General features: G+C 56.8%; 2 protein-coding genes across 2 annotated transcripts; both read right to left on the bottom strand.

Annotated features, from left to right (window-relative positions):
• Window positions 1-4,423: 4,423 nt before the first annotated feature.
• EEF1AKNMT (eEF1A lysine and N-terminal methyltransferase) lies at window positions 4,424-10,075 on the bottom strand. The gene is made up of 8 exons (XM_040610317.1): window positions 9,844-10,075; window positions 8,747-9,494; window positions 7,827-8,026; window positions 7,022-7,217; window positions 6,633-6,776; window positions 6,231-6,443; window positions 5,729-5,860; window positions 4,424-5,189 (listed from the first exon to the last, which is right to left on the bottom strand). The coding sequence occupies exons 1-8, from the start codon at window positions 9,994-9,996 to the stop codon at window positions 4,915-4,917; spliced, it is 2,061 nt and encodes a 686-aa protein (XP_040466251.1). The 5' UTR covers window positions 9,997-10,075; the 3' UTR covers window positions 4,424-4,914.
• Window positions 10,076-10,584: 509 nt separating this feature from the next.
• Window positions 10,585-15,341, bottom strand: ITPA (inosine triphosphatase). Its single transcript, XM_040610320.1, has 8 exons — window positions 15,205-15,341; window positions 15,031-15,088; window positions 14,884-14,948; window positions 13,402-13,475; window positions 12,532-12,563; window positions 11,710-11,825; window positions 11,105-11,181; window positions 10,585-10,800 (listed from the first exon to the last, which is right to left on the bottom strand). The coding sequence occupies exons 1-8, from the start codon at window positions 15,265-15,267 to the stop codon at window positions 10,680-10,682; spliced, it is 606 nt and encodes a 201-aa protein (XP_040466254.1). The 5' UTR covers window positions 15,268-15,341; the 3' UTR covers window positions 10,585-10,679.
• Between the last annotated feature and the right edge of the window lie 2,454 nt (window positions 15,342-17,795).

Here is a 17,795-nt window from a genome sequence, read left to right as displayed (position 1 = left end):
GGGGTAGTACTAGTAGACACCATTGAGAAGATTCTTGTAATGAATCAACCTGAAAAAAAAGACCCAAACCAAAGCATCAGAGGGCTGTGCAAGAAACTGTCTTCCTGGGGACCACCAGGTATGATCCCCAGGAGCACAGAGCTGTGTTGCTGTATTTTTACTTTGCCCTCAGTTATGCCCCATGGTATTTATATTTTTCTTTTTGCCATGTGCCAGGCAAGGAGAGAAGACTTCCGCTGACCACCTCTCCCTGGCACAGTGGGAAGGGTGCCCTACTCCCCAGGGTGGTACACCAGCCCCACTCACTCCATCAGCATGGTCTGCTCGCTTCCAGATGTCACCAGCTCCAGCACAGCCTGCCTGGGGCCCCCAGCCCTGTCGGAGTCTCCAGTCAAATCAGATCAGGCGTACAGACAGCAAGTTTGTCCTGCCCTAACTTCCAGAAAAATGTATGGCAAAAATAATCTGGCTTCAGCATGCAGCTGTAGCATTTGAGCTCACAAACTTACCCATAGACTCTTCTCCCTAACCAGGCAACGTGACATTAAAACTGAGGACATTTGGATCAGGTCCCCAGGCTGCTTTATAAACACACACCAGTGCAATTCCCTTCATGAAAAATGGGTTATATATAAACTACCAGAAAGGAGATTTGCAAATGCCTGCAGCAAAGAGCAAGGCACGCTCCCCTGCCAGGAGAGCAGGCGGGACCCCGGGGGGGGAGCAGAGCACAGATGAGAATGCATCCCCCCCCCCCAGTAAGCATTTATAAAAAGCAGGCTCCTTCACGCATGATCTTCTCTCCAGGGACCTTCCTCACCTCCTTCTTGCTTCAGTTACAAACCCAGAGCCTTGCAGAGCTTCTCAGGCAGCTGATCAGCACAAAGCAGGAGGTGGGCCAGGAGCCCCGTGCAGGGGGGGTCCCAGGTTCTCAGCAGCACCTGGCTCTGCAGTGCTGGCAGGAAGATGCCGGTCAGCATCATGGCTGTGTATCTGCCAGAAGGAGAGCTCAGACCTTGAAGCTGCAAAAAAAATAGAATTATAGCCAGTGAAAGAAAGTCAGAGAGGCTGTAGAGCTGTGATTAGAAGTAGTGGCTGCAGCATTTCACCCTGCAAAGAGGAGACGCTTTCTGCCTCTCCCCTGCAGGCCCTGCTGACTCATGGGTCACAGGACAGTGGTACCCCAATCCCTATCCCGTCTGGCATGGTGGCCTGTCTCCCACCCTGTGACCTTCAGCTGCATCCTTTAGTCAGGTGCATGCAGTTGCAGGGTCAAAAAAGGCCACCGTGCTGCATTGCAGCCCTCAGAGACATTTCCCTGCAGCCCTGAGCACCCCAGGAAAGAGCTGTATGCCCTTGCTGCAGCCTGGCAGCACGCCTGTTTCCTTGGTCACAAAGCCAGCCAAGTGCTTCCTCAAGGGAAGATTTCATGGACAAAACATTTCCCAGGTGCTTCCACCCTCCAGGACATGGCTGATGCAGCCCTTGCTGTGCTGTGACCCTCCCATGCCCAGGCAGCAGCAGCCCCAGCCAGCAGGGCCAGGCTCACCCCAGCAGGGCTCTTCCCAGCTGGAAGGAATCAGCCTCCCCACTCAGTCCCTGCAGCTTTTATTACCGCAAAAGTCTCTCCCAGCTGCTTGGTGTACTTTCAGATGGTGACAGTATGTCCCACATCCACCTCCACCCTCTTCCCAAGACCCTGGCCACTTCCAGTCCTTCTGCAGAGCAAATCTGGGCTGTGGCCCCTCAGGAGGTTATACCGTGCAGGGTATACATGTGGCAGCCCACCGCTGCCTGCCCCCCAGCATCTCCATCCTGCCACCTGCCTGGCTACAGAGTGACCCTGGGCCAGAGAGCCCTCATGGCTGGGCATGACCAGCTGCATCCCTCCCCCCGAGCTCACAAAGCTCAGGGCTGACCCATCAGCTCCCCAGTGCCTCGCTCCCTGGGGCAGCAGCGGGACACAGATGTGATGCTCAGAGAGGGATTCAGGCTGGACCAGACCAAAGGACCCCCAGCTGGCTACAGCCTCAGGCCTGAGCCATGCGATGATCTAGGCAGCTGTCTCTTGTTGTGCTGGGAAATCCAGAAAGGAAAAAAGTCAACATCTCAAAGCCAGCAAAGGTTGCTAAGTGACAGCAGCGCTTGTGTCTATCCCGCCACTTACAACGTGCCTACGCTGCAAAGGAAGGAAGTGAGGAGTAAGGAATGTAAATATGAGTAGATTGCCAAAACACGCAACAAACACAGTCACCAAACATATACATTAGCTGCATGTTTTGGCTGCCAGGAGAGAAATATTTACCACAAACCAATTATTCCAGCCTCGGAGCATTTTACCTGCAGAGGAGGATTTCGGGTATTTGCAGCACTCATGAATTTACCAATTTTCCAGCTGAAATATATTTCCAGACTAAACTTGTAGGGCTGTCAGTAGCTGCAAGAACAGCTGCAATGTAATGAGATTTCATCCTTATATTCTTTCTAATAGATGGCTTTTGTTTTTCCACCAGGATGTGGCGTTACACAGTGATTAGGAAGCACAACAGAAAGGCAGGACTGGACAAGGGAGGGATGAACGCAGCCTTTGTATGAGCTCCTGGAGAAGAAAGGAGATGGTTTCGGTAAAATAAAGGGCACACACACAAACCTATGTCATTGGAATTATGTTGAGAATTGAAAACTAAGTTAAAAATAGACTAAATGCAGCACTGTTGATCCAATTGAGAAATTTGCCATCGCTAAGCTGGATGGATAATAGATATCTTTCAAAAAAAAAAGTGCTCAGCACAGAGAATCTTTAGAGACCAACTGCATGGGGGCAGGCAGACTTCCACCCAGCTTGAGCTCCAGCCTCATCTCTCCCATTGACCAGTGATCACGTGCTGCCCTGAACACACTGCAGCAGATGAGCAGCCGGGCAGTGAGCAGCGCACAGGGGGCATGCACCCACGCTGCCATTCTTTATCTGAGGCAGCGAGCAGGCCAGCCCTGCTCTCCAGCGCCTGGGAACCATCAAAAGCACTTATTTAAAAAAAGCATCTACTCCCTCTGCGTAGAAGCAGGCCAGCCCAGGGAAAAAGTAGGGCACCACTTTGTCCCTCGCCGTGAAGGGGAATAAGGCAGGGAACATCAGAGAAGGGATCTGAACAGAGCAGCTTCTAAAGCAGAACCTGCTGGCAAATTAAAAGTAAAATATAGCCAGGGTTGGTGATCAGAGGGACGTGCTTGCTGCTGGCATGGCTGCCATAGCACCTCCTGGGCACAAGCAGCCCCATCTCCCACATCAGCACAGTGGCTGTGGTCCTCACTGGTTCAGGGGGTGAGAGACCTTGGGGCACCCCTTTTTGCAGCCCCCACAGGGCTGGCAAACTGCAGACCCTCAGGCTCATGCACCCTCTCACTCAGCTTTCCAAACAAAGGAGGATTTCCCGGAGGTGGAGGAGAGCTGGCCCCTGCTGTTGGAGGAGGAAAGGCTGACGACACCAACACCCTGCTGGGACAGGGTGACACAGCTGCAAAGCTGGTGAGGTGGCCCCAGCAGCCATGCCGAGATGTGGCTGCTGTTGCCTGCATGCCAACAGCTAGGTCAGATCCCCCTGGTGCTGCTTCTGGTGTTATTACCACGCTGGGCTGCAGAAAGGTGGCAGGGGAAGGTTTGCTTTAGGAAGCAGCTGCCAGAAAGATGTCCTTGCTCAGGGTGCCAGTGGCAGAAGGAAGCAGGGAGTGGGGGTGCAGCATCACTGGCAAAGCATCACAGTGCCCAATCATGTCACCTTGATGTCTACAAGCCAGTCACGTTGGTACCATGTCTCAGACTCATTTTGGTACCAGCTGTTGCAGGGGAGAAAGACAATTCCCCCCCCCCCCCCCGCAAACGACTTCTGATGAATACAGGACACCAGCAGGGCAACTGCTCTGTAACCAGGCAGAATACACAGGTCAGCTCTTCAGCAAACCCTCAGAGGGAGGGACCAGGCTGCGACACCCTCAGGAGAGACAGAATGAGACGCTTGGGCAGGAATGGGGTGCTGTGGAAACACCCCGATGGGTATTTTCCTGCTGCCTTTTCATCCTGCAGGAAGGCTCACCTGCACCAGCTGGCCGAGCACATTGGGGTGCCCAGGGGGCCAAGCACAGGGCTGGGCCCCTGCTGGCCCAGGGGGGGCAAGGGGGAGAAGGGTTGAGGGCCCAGGGGCTTACAGGTCCCGGGTCTCAGGACCCAGTGGCGATGACTGGAAAGATCCGGACGAGGGGCAGGCACATGGTGGTGTCAGCTTCAGGAAAGCGAGTGTGGAGCAGGCAGCAAAGTACAGGGGGCAGCTGCTTGTCCCCAGGACGTGCCCTTGAGGAGCAGAGGTGACCATACCTTTCCTAGGGGTGCTGGGCACTCCAGAAATAAGCCTAGCAAAGCACTGCGGGCCTCAGAACAGCCCTGAGCACTTTATTTTCACAGCTCTCAGCCCACACCACACATCCACAGCCAGGCTTGGGGCAGGGCTGGGACTCTGCACAGACACCAGTGATCAGGGATGCTGGAGTTGTGGGGAGAGGCGGCATCAGAAGGAGCTGTGCAGGAGGGGAAGGCGATGGTCAGAGGGATGTTTTTCCTACAACGGGAAAGCAATGGCAACAGACCCTAACCCACGGCCCTGCCAGTCCCAAAGCACCTTCCTCCCCTCACTACCCCAGTGCTGCCCCTTGGGCTGCACAGCTCTCCATGGGCCTGGACCCCTTCCCAGGGAGCCACGCCACAGGCCGCGTCCTCCCATGCCAGTTCCATCCTTCAGGCAGACCCAGGCCAGCACCAGCCCCCCCAGGGGTGGCAGTCCCAGCCATGGGCACCCCTCCGCTGCGGGGCCACAGCACCCACATGAGGACCTCTCTCTCATTCAAGTGGCATTGGAGTCCCTCTCAGAGGATCTCGATGGCCTGCAGCATGTCTGCCAGCACATACGAGCTGTCCCAGGGGTGCCCAGTCTGCTGCAGGGCCCCCTCCAGCACCCCAGCACGTGTCCCCAGCTCTTTGGGGTCCCGCCGGCCCTCGGGGCTGGGCTGGCAGAACAGGATCTCGTTGACCTCTCCTTCAATGCGGCGCATGTAGAGCAGTGGGAAGACCTCCTTGAGGGTGGCCAGGACAGACTCCTTCAGCTGGGCGTCACGGCACACCAAGTTGAGCACAAAGACTCCTGCAGCAGGGCGAGAAGGATGGGAATTCAGACCAGCCCATGCAGAGCTCCCTGCTCCCCACCTCCCTGTGGGAACATGGCTGAATCTGTGCCACGCTGGTGCAAACATCTCCCCCATGACAGCACAAGGAGTACCGGCATCACCCCGCTGCCCTTGGCCCAGCTCCACGTACCTGCCACCACATGGGTCGTGGGTGGCCACACGATCTGTTCCCAGGTACCACCTACACCCTCTGCCTTCCTGCAGCCTTTCTTGGCCCCCCAGGATGTCTCAGCCTGCCTGACCCAGCAGTGCCACAGGCCACCCACTCCACCCTGCTCCCTGCTGTCAACACCCACTGAAACACCAGGATCTGGGACCTGCCAGGAGCAGCGGATGTCACACAGTAATCCTGGCCGTGGCTGCTATGCTCACACAGCATTCCTAGCCACGGCTGCTGTTCTCCAGGATGAAAAATGGTGGCACAGCCTCCGTACTCAAACCCTGTGCAGGACCAGCCAGGCTGGCTGCAGGGACATGGCCAGATCTCCCCTCCTACCTTCTGGCTTGAGGATGGTTTTAACTTTCTGCAGGAAGGGCTTTTCTACAAAGGCTGGGGGTGGGCAGCTCATCCCCACCGTGAGGTCTTTGCTGTCCACATCGAACATGATGGCATCACACTGGGCTGGGGCTGCAGGAGGAAGCACAGAGACTTGTTATCCCATGGAACAAGAGACAAGCCACACACATTGGGGAGGCAACAGATGAGGTGGTCAACAGGCTCCCCCTGCCACGTTACGGCCGCTTCTCTCTCCTGGGGTTTCTCTTTCCAAATGAAATCCACAGCAGCAGCCCTTGGCGCTGGGGAAGGCAGCAAACCAAAGGTCCCACACACACACTGGCAAGGACAGGCCTGTGAGCTGCAGAGACCTGGGGCAAGGCTGGAGCTCGTGACACATGGCAGATGGTTGGGGAGGGGAAGAAGAGCGTGAAAGCAGCCCAGACTGCGGTCCCCAGCGTGTCACCCGCTAGGCTCAGCGGGGTGCTCTGTGAGATGGTACCTTCAGCCGCCAGCTTGGCCACATAGTCCAGGCCATCGGAGATGTGCACCTTCATCCGGTCACCCTCAGAGAAGCCGAACCAGCGCGTGGCCACCTCCAGCATGGAGGGGTCGATCTCCACCACAGCCACACTGGCCTGTGAGAAGTAGTCATGGACAAAGAGGGGCAGGCTGCCCCCACCGAGCCCCACCACCAACACTGCCAGCACGGCTCCTGCAAACAGAGAGCACACAGTGAGCCACCAGAGGCCATGCTTCCACCGCTCGTCCACCCGCTGGCCCCAAACCACTTCAGGAAGGGTACACGGGGCACCTCGGCCAGGAAAGCCTTTCCCCAAGGAGCTGGGACACATGGACCTGCATGCCTGCCCCCAGCACAGCCTCCCACTGCTGGCCTTGTCACCTGGGAGGGGGTTGGGGTCCCCCAGCAGGCAGAGCCCCGCAACCATGGCCTTGTGATGCTCGCAGCACAGGTAGCTCTTGTCAATGGCTGCAGGTGGCTCAGGGGGGCTGGGTTTCTTCTTGTCCTTCCTCCGCTTCTTCTGGCCTGAAAAACAGGAGGCATTGGCTGTGGAAGGAAGGTGGGAGACAGGGGTGCTTTCTGGGGACTAGCCACCCCCACCCACAAGGCAAGCAGCAGAGCGTAAAAACACTCCCAGAGCTGCTCCAGGACAAGGCAGGCAGGTCCCAGCAGTCTGCTTATTGTATACAATCTGCTTATTGCATCAATCTCACTCCCTGCCACCCCAAAGGCTCCCTTGGACCCTGCCCCTTCCCAGTTGCCCCACATACCTGGGAGAGGCATGGGGGCCAGGAGCCGAGCCTCCGACTGCACCACGTTCCTGTTGCAGAGGAAGATGAGGCGGCGGAAGTAGCAGGTGCCGTCCCCCTTCACATCCTCCACGACGTACTCACCACTCAGGGGGCTGGTGTCACGGTGCTGCACCACCCGCACCCCGATGTCCCCTCCCACGGACAGGAAGGGCACCTGCAGCAAGGACAGGGACTGGCATGAGGAAGCAAAGGCTACAGGAACAGACCCTGGCACTCCTGCTGTCCTGCCCATGGCTAAAGAGCCAGGACGAAGTAGACACAGTGCAGGAGCAATGGGATGTGCTGTAGGCAGCCACAGGGGAGCTGGGAACCAGCTTGTGGGACACCAGCTCCCCTCCCATATGCACGTTGGGGTACAGGAAGCAAACACCCCAAAGACTTCTTGCAAGAGCTCGGGTTTGGAGAGTTGGGGCAAGAAGAAGACAGAAAGGATGGAAGTTAAAGCCAGTATTAAGGAGAGACTGGATGCTCTCAGGGTTTCAGGATGCCTGGTTTTCCTGGGATGCTGGGTTTTGGAGGGCAAGGATTTCACACCAAATCCTGCCATGCAGGCACCTCAAATCCCGCCTCCAAGCAAAGGCAGCCAGCTGGAGGGAAAACTGAGAGGAGCTACACCTGAGGCCAATCTCCTCCCCACCAAGGCTGTCAGCTCATGCATTGCAGCTTGGTCTCCCTTGGCAAAGAGGGATTTGCTGCTGGCAGAGAGCCAGCAAGGCCCTGGTTTTGGGGAAGCCAAGCGAGGGTGCCAGGCGGTGGGGCTCACCTGCTGCCGGGCAGGGAGGCCCGGCGGGGCCAGCTCCATCACCTTCCCTGACAGCTCCGCCTGGATGCCAGCCATACCCTCGTAGTGCTGCTCCCTGTGCAGGGCCACAGTGACCAGGCGCCTGAAGCCCGCGCTGGCCGCCAGCTGCCTCCGCCCTTCCTCTGTCCCAAAGAGCCACTCGGTTTCTCTGCCCTGTGGGACTGCAGAAGAGGCTGCCATCAGCCTGGGCCAGTTCTAGTCCCCAAGCAACTGCCCTCGCCTCCAAGAGAGGGAATGGTAAGACATCACAAGGCAGTACCACTGCATGCCTAGAGCTGTGTTCTGCAACCGTCGGCAGAGCCAGGACCATCCCTGTTTTGGGCAGGCTCATGCAGGAGGCTGGAAAAGCCACGTCTCATAAGAAGGGGGTGTCCAACAGCCTCATGACCCATCTCCAGGCTGTGCTACACAGGTCCGCAGGCAGGGAACAATGTTGCTGGCAAAGCCTGACATGACTCTGCAAGGTGCAAGAGCAAAGAACAGCCCCGAGCGGCCTGGCCCTGGAAAGTCAGGATACCCACACAGACCAGCAAAACCTCTCTGGCTGTGACCGCTGTGCTTGGGCTTTATGCGGTGATGTGCTATGGCAGCTGTCACCAGCATCAAGGCAGGAATCACTAACTTGGAGACAGGGCAGGCAGTGTCCCTCTGCTGCCAGACGGGCATCCACTCAGCCAGCAAGCTGAGTGCCAGATCTCTGCTTGCACCACCAGGCCAACACACATCCCACCACAAAGCCAGGATTAAAACATCAACTGCACCCTGCACAGGCAGGTTATTCCCCTCTCCAGCCCCAGTTTCAGCAGGGCCAGGACTGCTGGTTGTTTTGCAGCTCCTGGCCAGTGCACCATCTCATTGCAGGCATGAGAGGCTGTACTCACTGATGAAGATGGCAAAGTGATTGTCCCGGGATGATTTCACCAAGGGGCTGTCAACCACATGCAGTGTGTAGCGAGGCTTCGCGCTCTCTTTGTCACATAGGTCCAGAGAAACCTGCTCCCCGCAGGGAGTTTTGCTCAGCTGGCTGCAGAGCAGGGCGTAATGCTGCCTGTCCTTCACCGCCGCCACCAGCTGCTCCGCACTCTCCACCCGCATCGGCTTGTCCTGCTCCTCAGGGCAGATCTCCAGGATCTGCAAAGCTGAGCCAGGGATCTTCCTGAACTTTGTCATGACGTAGACAAAGACTGGTAGGACAAACTGCTGCTTGTCCCCGGTGCCAGCCACCTGATGGACACGCACAACCCAGTCTTCCTGGGAGAAGTATTCCACTGCTTTCTTCAGCACATGGGCTTGAGCCAAAGAGACGCAGAGGTAGCGCCCTCCTACCTGCAGGACTCTGCTGATCTCAGCAAACATCTTGTCCACCTTGGCTAGAGTGGCCTCCTCTTCATTGATGAGGATGGCATCCAACGTGCCTTTGTCCAGCACCACCTGGAAGTGGGCATCAGGGAAGTCCATCTGAAGCATGTCCATCAGCAGGTAGCTCATCTTCGGCCTCTTGCTCCCACTCCGCTCTTGCATTTGTCGGATCACTGCATCACTGATGTCGATGTTTACGATGTCCTCGCACATCCCCATGTCATACATCTGCTCGCTCAGCTCCGAGTTCCCACAGCCCACCACCAGAACCTGGGGAGCAGCACAAGAGCAGCGTGATAGGGAGAACACCCTGGAAACATGCCATAAAGTGTTTTACAACTAAATATCAGCCACGGCCACCAGCCCTCTGTGACAACCACACCCACAGCACCCGCAACCCCCCTCTCCATGGCCCTGAGACAACATTTCCATATGGAAGAGTCACACGGGTGCAGAAGCGACGCATCTGCTGCGCCTCGGAGATGATCTGGGTGCTGGGACCCCCACAGCTCCCCATGCCAGTGCAGCTTCCGGGTCTCTCCTGTTCTCTCACTATGGCACCCCGGGACGCGGCGGCACCGGGCTCGGCCGAACGACGGGGGCACCAGCAGGGGCTCACCTTGTCACGGGGCCGGACGTACTTCTGCAGGACGGGGCAGAGTTCCGGGAAGGCCCCGTACCACTCGAAGGGGCGCTTCCCCCGCTGCCGGAAGAACCGCTCCCAGTAGCGGGCTGAACCGAACTCCCCAGGGCTCCGGGGCAGCAGCTCCATGGCCGCGCTCGGCGCCGGCGCCGCCGCACGTGTCCCGCCGCGCCGCGCTCTGACCACTTCCGGCTGCGCTGCGCACCCATTGGGCACAGCGAGCCCGCAGCCCATTGGCTGCCTCTCCCCTGGCCGCTTCCCATTGGCTGCCTCTCCCCTGGCCGCTTCCCATTGGCTGCCTCTCCCCTGGCCGCTTCCCATTGGCTGCCTCTCCCCTGGCCGCTTCCCATTGGCTGCCTCTCCCCTGGCCGCTTCCCATTGGCTGCCTCTCCCCTGGCCGCTTCCCATTGGCTAGCCGCTCCAGGCAGGGCAGCGGCCCCGGCGCGCCCCCAAGAGCGGGTGGAGCTGGGCCCGCGGGAGCCGGGGAGCGCCGGGAGCGCTGCCACCGCAGGCGTACGTGCAGTCCCAGCACTCGGCGTCGTCGTGGCCTCCCTGCTTTCCCTCGGCACAAAGGGCGGCAGGGAACACCCCGGCCGGAGCCGGGGCACAAGCCACCCCTGCGGCACAAGCGTTGCAGCTTAAATAATCCAGACCTGCTGGGCTCTGTAGCACTTCTGAAGCAACAAAACAGGGCGGGAGGAAAAAGGTACCAGTGGCTTCAAAAAGAACAGCTTTAATGGCAGCCCACAGCGGAGCAGAGCTCTCCCAGGGCTGTGACACAGACAGCGCAGGGTGCCGGCAGCCCGGGGAGGCTAGCTGGGACCAGGGTGGGGGTCTGTCGAGTTGCTCTGGAGAAAGAAGGCAGAGAGCTCACTCAGCGCTCTGTAACGGTGCGAGATGGAGTTCTTCACTGCCTTGGGCAGTTCGGCGTAGCTGGAAGGGAGAGAAACCACAAGCCTCAGCAGTAGAGATGCTACAGCATGCATCCCCCACAGTCACCAAGAGCACCCCTTCTGCTCACCATCACTCAGCTCAACTCCAGCGGGTCATCTGCAGTGACACTGTGGCAAAGCCAACAGCCCCCGTCCTGATCCAGGCATTCTCCGTAACCCACCACCTTCAGATCCAGGAGGGAGTTTTCTCCCTGCCACCCTCCCTTGTAAGCAGGTTCTCCTCGCCACACAAACTCCACCCTGGGTTTTCTGATGTAGAGAGCTGTAAATAAGACACTACTTACGTCTGGTTGTAGCCATCTGGCTGAAAGCAGGGATCCCAGCCAAAATCTCGAGGGCCTCTGGGTTCCACTATCAGCCCCTGTCACAAGAAAGCAAAAAAGCCCCGTCAGCCATGTTTTCACAGCACTTCCCTTGCAGTCACATTTCAAACACAGACTGCAGAGCTACATGCAGCCATCCCTCATGCTGCAGTGGCCACCACAGGCTCGCTGCGCGGTGCTGCCCTCCTGCCCAGCACCTCCCTGGGATGCGACTAAAATTAGCCCCAAACTCAGTGCTCCATCATGCTGCTCTATGTTGACAGCACCTTTACCCCCACAATTAACAAAGCTAACAGCTGCACTCAAATATAACCCTGCCAGAGGGAGACAAGGGGGCTAAAGAGACCGAGGTAGCACACAGCGTTCAGTGCATGCAGCTGGGCAAAAAGGCTGCAGTGTTCAGCACCCACTGCCCACCAACTGCATCCTCCCTCAGCCTGTTCTCAACACAGAGAAGCTCCAAGGGCATTCAGTGACCCAGGGGCCACTAAAGTTGTGCAAACGCTGTTACAAAAATCACATTACAGCCCTCCTCCCTCAGCGTGTTCCCCAGGCACACCACCTACATGAGTCTGGCCTTTGAACAGCTTCACTGGCTCCTCTGGGTTTCCAGTACTGAATGCAAAGGTACAGAGAGCGTAGGCAGATTTGTCCTCAAACCCAGCCAGCAGCTTGTACAGGCCTGAGCGACACAGAAAGGATCCCAGCATTACTGCCTTTCCCTCGGAGAGCAACACACCCACCTAGAGACGGATCGAGGAGTGTTCCACGTTCACATCCACGAGGAAGAGGAAGAACTCCTGAAGGTGGCAAAGCTCAGGCACAAGGATGCTCTTGGCTGGGTCCCTCATACGATTGAAGCCAGGGCCTCAGATCCAGCGCAGCATGAGCTGCCGGGCCCCGCTATTAACTTGGTAGCAGAAGCAAACAAGTGTGCAGCACCGGAGAGGACTAAAGCCCACTCTGAATTAGCATGAATAACGCTCATGCTCATGACACCAGTGTGAGGTTTGCAGTCACACTGTTAATATGCACTCACTGCATGCCAGAGGAGGTGGGCATTGGTGGAGGGGGCGCTTGCGCTGAAACCAAAGGGAGCAGCAGGAACAAGAAGTTCCCACAAGCCCTGCCACCAGCCTGCAGAAGCAGGAGTCTGGAAATCTAGGGATGATGCTGAGGCTATCAGGGTAAACAACATCCCATGAAGGGCACAGAACAGGCTCAAGGAGAGAACGCGAAGGGACAGAGCTGGACAGATGGGAAAGGAGCCAGCTATGAAATGGGCAGCACAGCGGGCAAGCACATTCAGCAGAACGCAGCAAAGGAAGGGATCCATTTCATTTGGAAAGGACTGAGTTACATGCAGAGCAAGAACAGGGAGGCAGTACCTTCTGGTTTGAGTTTTTCCAGGAACCATTTTCTGGAGGGGAAGAACAGAGGAAAAATTCCTTTTTGCTATTAATTCTCAGCAATACAGACATCCTTGAGACATTGTTGCCTACACTTTCACAGTCCTTTGAACCCCTCTTAAATTTGCTGTCAAATCACCTTGTTCTGGACTATTTACCAATAATAAAAGACTTAGCTCTTAAACTAAATGGGACACAGTGAAAACAGCAGCAGGGTATTTAATTTATCGCAGTACTGATGACTATGTAAATAACCCAGTTCTCACTCATGAGTGCTGACATGCCAAAATACCTTTCTCAACTCAACCTGTGCACATCTTACACTCAGTTCTAGCACCACCTTCCCCATATAAAGTTTTTATGTCTCTGCTTAGCTCAGCAGAGAGTTTGGAAGAATTAATCATACCAAGTTCATTCCAGGAGCTAAGGCAGCATTTTATTAGAGAGTTACACTGTAATGTAATAACCTTGTTATCTGCTGGATTAAAGCAGTCCCTATGAGAACCTATAGGACACTGATCCCAGAGTCTTGCTGAAATGCATGGTGCCTGAAATACACAGAGCCTGCTGTGCGGCCGGGTTCCTGAGCTGGCTACAAGAGCCGGCACTGTAGATCAGGAGACAGCGCCAACAGCTCAGGTCTGCATCTCTCATCCTGCATCGTGATTTACAGCAGGGCTCACAAAGTCCAGCCCTTGGGGTACAGGATGAAGCTGAGGACACAGATTGGTAATCACCTCCCTGACCCTATTGCTCCTGGCACGCAGAGAACCCCCGTGAAGCACACCCTGCCAGACTGTGCTCCTAACTCCAGAATACAAAAGGTGAAGCAAGCTCTCTCCTACTTACATGTAGGGTCCTGGAAGCCCCCCGAGGGCATTGAAGCACAAGCAGGTATCCTCTACTATAACAGGTCCCTGAACCTACAGTGAAAGCCCAAGAGATAGAAGCATTAGATCTAGAGGAAGGCCCTGCCTCTAAACCCATTTTCTTGTTCAATCCTATTCTCACATTTCCACAATAACAGGGACGTCACAAAAAAATCACCAGCCCTTAGAGCTCTTCACCTCAAAGAAAGGCAATCCACACCAGACAGACACAATCAAAACCATGCTTTCCCCAGACAGGCCAGAGTGGCTAAAGAACAGTAGGGGGAAATGTCACATGGAAAAAAACTAGCAGAGCTGAACAACCCCCTGCCCTCCTGAGGGACAGGAATGGTGGGACAAGGAAAAGGAAAGCCTGTGTCCTGAAGGCATGCCTGCATTTCCCTTCAGTCCCAACCCTCACTTGGTTCTTTTAAGACACCCATCCCAGAGATCACTCCAGAAGTTGATCCATCAGAAGCTCCAGCTGACAGAAAACTCTGTGCCTCACAGCTTCCAGGGCTGAACTGAAGGCACTGCCATGTTGTCCTGCTGCTCAAAACCACAGGAGGCCGGAGGAGCAGCAGCAGGACTGCCAAAACACTGTCACCAGCGAGAACTCACCATCACCCAGCGTAGGCCAGAAACGTTACCATGTAATATAGTTTTAGTTTTGCAACTATATTGTTTGTTTCAGTGTATCACTGCAGAGAGACTGCTAACCAATCCTCATGCTAAGAGAGAAAGAGTCATTCAAAACTTATAATCCCCGAGGAGACTGTACAGTAGCTGTGGAGACCATTGTATAGGTAACTAATGAAACAAACTTGGACTCTCCGTATAAGGGAAGTAAATTAAGGTTCAGTGATTGTTCAGCTGTAACAATAGGGTCGACTATTGTTTGAGACCCCTTAGGAGACTGAGAGATACATGTAAGGAGCATGCAAGATGCTTAATTAACATAGTACTGCCTATTGCATAAAGATATACGATTTCCCCAAGAAATGTAATACATAAACATAAGGGTGGACTGTACCATTTTGTTTGAATGAAACATACGGCATGCATGTTTAGGTGGCACATGCACAGGTGCCCATGCATCCAGCACTGCAATAAAGAATGCCTGCTTCTTAATGCTACATTGCTGTTAAGGAGTTTTCTCATTCCCCATTTTGGTGACAGAAACAGCCAGGCAACGGGAGTGCAGCGAGGCCAGGCCAGGCCCAGATGTGCCCTTGATTCCCCTCAAGGCCCCAGGGACCCCAGCCGCCCCCCACCCCAGGCCAGATGTGTCCCTGACTCCCCTCAAGGCCCCAGGGACCCTGACTGCCCCCAGGCCTGGCCAGATGTACCCCGACAGCCCCAGGGTCCCCAGCCGCCCCCCAGGCCAGGCCAACTGTACCCCTGACCGTCCCCCGGGACCCCGTCCCCCCCGGCAGCAAGGGGGAAGGAGAAAGCGAGCGACCTGCCGGGCAGCTTCGCGACACTTCTGCACGGAGATCTCATCCGGCTCCCCCTGGTACTCCGGCACTGGGGACAGAGAGGCCGGCACTGAGGAGGCGACCGGCCCCGCCGCGCCGCCGCGTCCCCCCGGGCCCCGCCGCCAACTCACGGTCCAGCTTCTTCGCCACAAGCGTGTAGGGAGAGGAGTCCCCGAGGATCTGCGTGACCTGCGGGGGGAGAAGGGAGGGAGAAGGGAGGGAGAAGGGAGGGAAACCCGCCCGTCAGGGCCAGACCCCAGACCTAGACCCCGGCCGCCGCCGCCAGGCAGCCGCCCCGCTCCCACCTCCTCCAGCTTCTTGGCGTTGCCGGTGACAAACACCACGCTCCGCCGGGCCGGCGCCGCCATCTTGACCCCGCGCCTACACGCTCTGCCGCCAATCAACGGCGCCCGTTCCCTCGGCGCCCGAGGGGGAGGAGCTTCCGGGCCGCCGGGGGCGGGCGCTGGGCCCCGCCCGTGCGCGGCTCCGCCCCGCGCAGCCTCGCGAGAGGCGGGCGGAGGCGGGCGCGGGCCGCCATGTTGGCGGGGCGGCTGGCAGGGCTGCCTGTCCCCGTGGGCCGCGTCCCCGCCACGGGCCGACCCCGCACCGCCTCAGGTGGCCCCTGGCACCGCCGGCGGGCCGGGCCCGGCCGCCTCCCTGTTCAGTTCCCCGGCGGCTGGCAGCCACGGGCGGGGGAACCCCGTCCCTGGTTTCCTTGAAGGGAGATCACCTGTAGATGGCGGGAAGTGGGCGGCGGGTGGTGCTCCGGGATCCGCGCCTGCACTCCCCGACTTCTAGCAAGTCTTTGCGCTTTCTGACAGCAGGTTTCCTCTGGAGGAGCGACCGAGCTCCGTCGAACTGAAGGTAGATGCGGGACCAGCTGGCGGCTGTAGCAAAAACTGGACTGGGGAGCCAAGAGGTGGGCCCTGCTGCCGGTGTGGAGCCCGAGGGGAACGGGTCAGGGACGCCCAGTGCTTCACTGCAAAGGAGCAGGGTCCTGGGAGCTCTCCCACCATCGTACCCAGGCCCCCTCCAGCCCCCCTAGAAGCTCGTTTTGCAGCGGGCCCCCCCGGGGGAAGCTTCCCCTCTGGTCTGGCCAGGTCCCAGAGCTGGGAGAGGAGAGTCCTCTCCACCTGCGGCTCCATCCGGCCCTGCAGCCCCCATGCCCTCAGGCGTGGGGACCCCGGGGTCTCACTACGTGGGGTCACACCAGCAAACCTCAGAGGAGGAACCAGCCCTGCAGGAGGAACACACAACTCCAGCCAAAACATGCCGTTCCCTGTAAAAAAGTGATCATGTGGAAAACAGCAGCTAACGAAGAGGTCTGTCTTGCGCACAAAGAGGGAATGAATAAAACAGACCCTATGCTTGGGTGAAGGAATTGTTTTTGCTGTAAAATGTCCTTCATAACATCTTCTAAGTGAAAACTGACCCCAAAGCATGTGGATGCTGGAAAAAACAACCCTTTCCACTCATTACAGTTCTCCCAGCCAGCAGTCCAGGGTGGGACCGCACAGGCTGCAATATAAAGACCATGGTATCTCAAAGGAACATTAGGAGGACTGCTCTGTAACATACCTGAGACCAGACATTTAATGGCCTTTTCAGCCTTGAAAGCTATAAAACTTGCTCAATAAATTGTTAGTGTGAAGTTACTGACCAGGACCGTTGATCTGCTGCTGGTGGTGCCTCTCGGGACAACCCCCGGCATTGAGGGATTTGAACCTAAAACTGATTAACACCTAATTCTGGCAACTCAGGGAAGCATACTGAAGGCTTTGGCAGCTTTCCCTGCCCAGCATCTCGAGTAGAACTGCCTGCATCCCAGCATCCTAGAACATGCTGCAAAAGGACTCCAGCAAAGCTGTCAGGGAAAGCCAGCTTTCCCAGGGAAGGAGGCTGCTGCCTGTGGTTGGCTGCCAGGGGTGGGCCTGGTCCAGTCCCACTGGTCCCAAAGGATGAGCCTGTGGTAGCAGGCAGGCACAAGACACAAACAGTTCAGGGTCAGGGGTGCTAACCTTGTCACCTTGTTTTACATGCTGCTGGGATGGTGTTAGCAACAGCACTTGGGGTGGTACACCAGTGCCCACACAGAGAGGAGTTCATTGCTACCTGGAAACCCTTCCTAAGGATGTGCTGCTGACAGATTTGCTGAGCCCAGCAAGGACAGGGCTCGGGAGGGTGTAATAGCAGCTTCCAAATTTGGCAGCTATAAGCAGTTCTTTAATACAGTAGGGTTGCTGTGGAGCCTTCATCCTACCAGCACCCATTTTCTGAGGCCTTCAGCCCAGCATTAAAGCCAGGCTTTGCCTCTACCAGGCAACTGCGTACCAATTTCTCAGGCTCAGACCCAGTGCCAGCAGGGATTTGAAGTCCTCATGTACTCCTGTGGCACCCAAGGTTCTGTGGGTGGTGGCAGCAGCAGCAAAGGCAAGACAGGGCTGGGAGGGAAAGCCAGAGGTAGCAGCAGCCCTCTCCAGCAGCAGAGGTAAAGCCTGCCCTAGGCAGGCACACCAGAGCAGGCACAGCACAGCTGTTACACAGGCTCACAGTGCTGTTAACTCAGCTGGGAGAACAAGGTACCCAATAGCTCAGCAAGACCTGCAGTCCCCCTGAAGACAGTGCCTCTGCATCTACCTGCTTGATCCCTGGCAGGTGAAAAAAGAATCAGAGGCACAGGCAAGATGATTTTTGTCCTTTCTGCTGGGTGCATGCTCTTAAAAACCAGGGTATACTTCAGGACAAAACCCCCAGCTTGGCTTTCTGGTTCCCACCTGGAGAGGCCAGGGCCCACAGAGGGGAAAAGCCCTATTTATATTCCAGCTGGGCAAGCAGAGCTTGTAATCACATCCAACGCTCTAGCCTGCTGTGCTCACTTTTAATCCCCTTCTCTGCA

The sequence above is a fragment of the Falco naumanni genome, chromosome 11, assembly GCF_017639655.2.
Source record: "Falco naumanni isolate bFalNau1 chromosome 11, bFalNau1.pat, whole genome shotgun sequence".
NCBI classification, from domain to species: Eukaryota; Metazoa; Chordata; class Aves; order Falconiformes; family Falconidae; genus Falco; species Falco naumanni.
The sequence above is the reverse complement of the archived record's forward strand: the minus strand, read 5'-3'. Positions and strand labels throughout refer to the sequence as shown.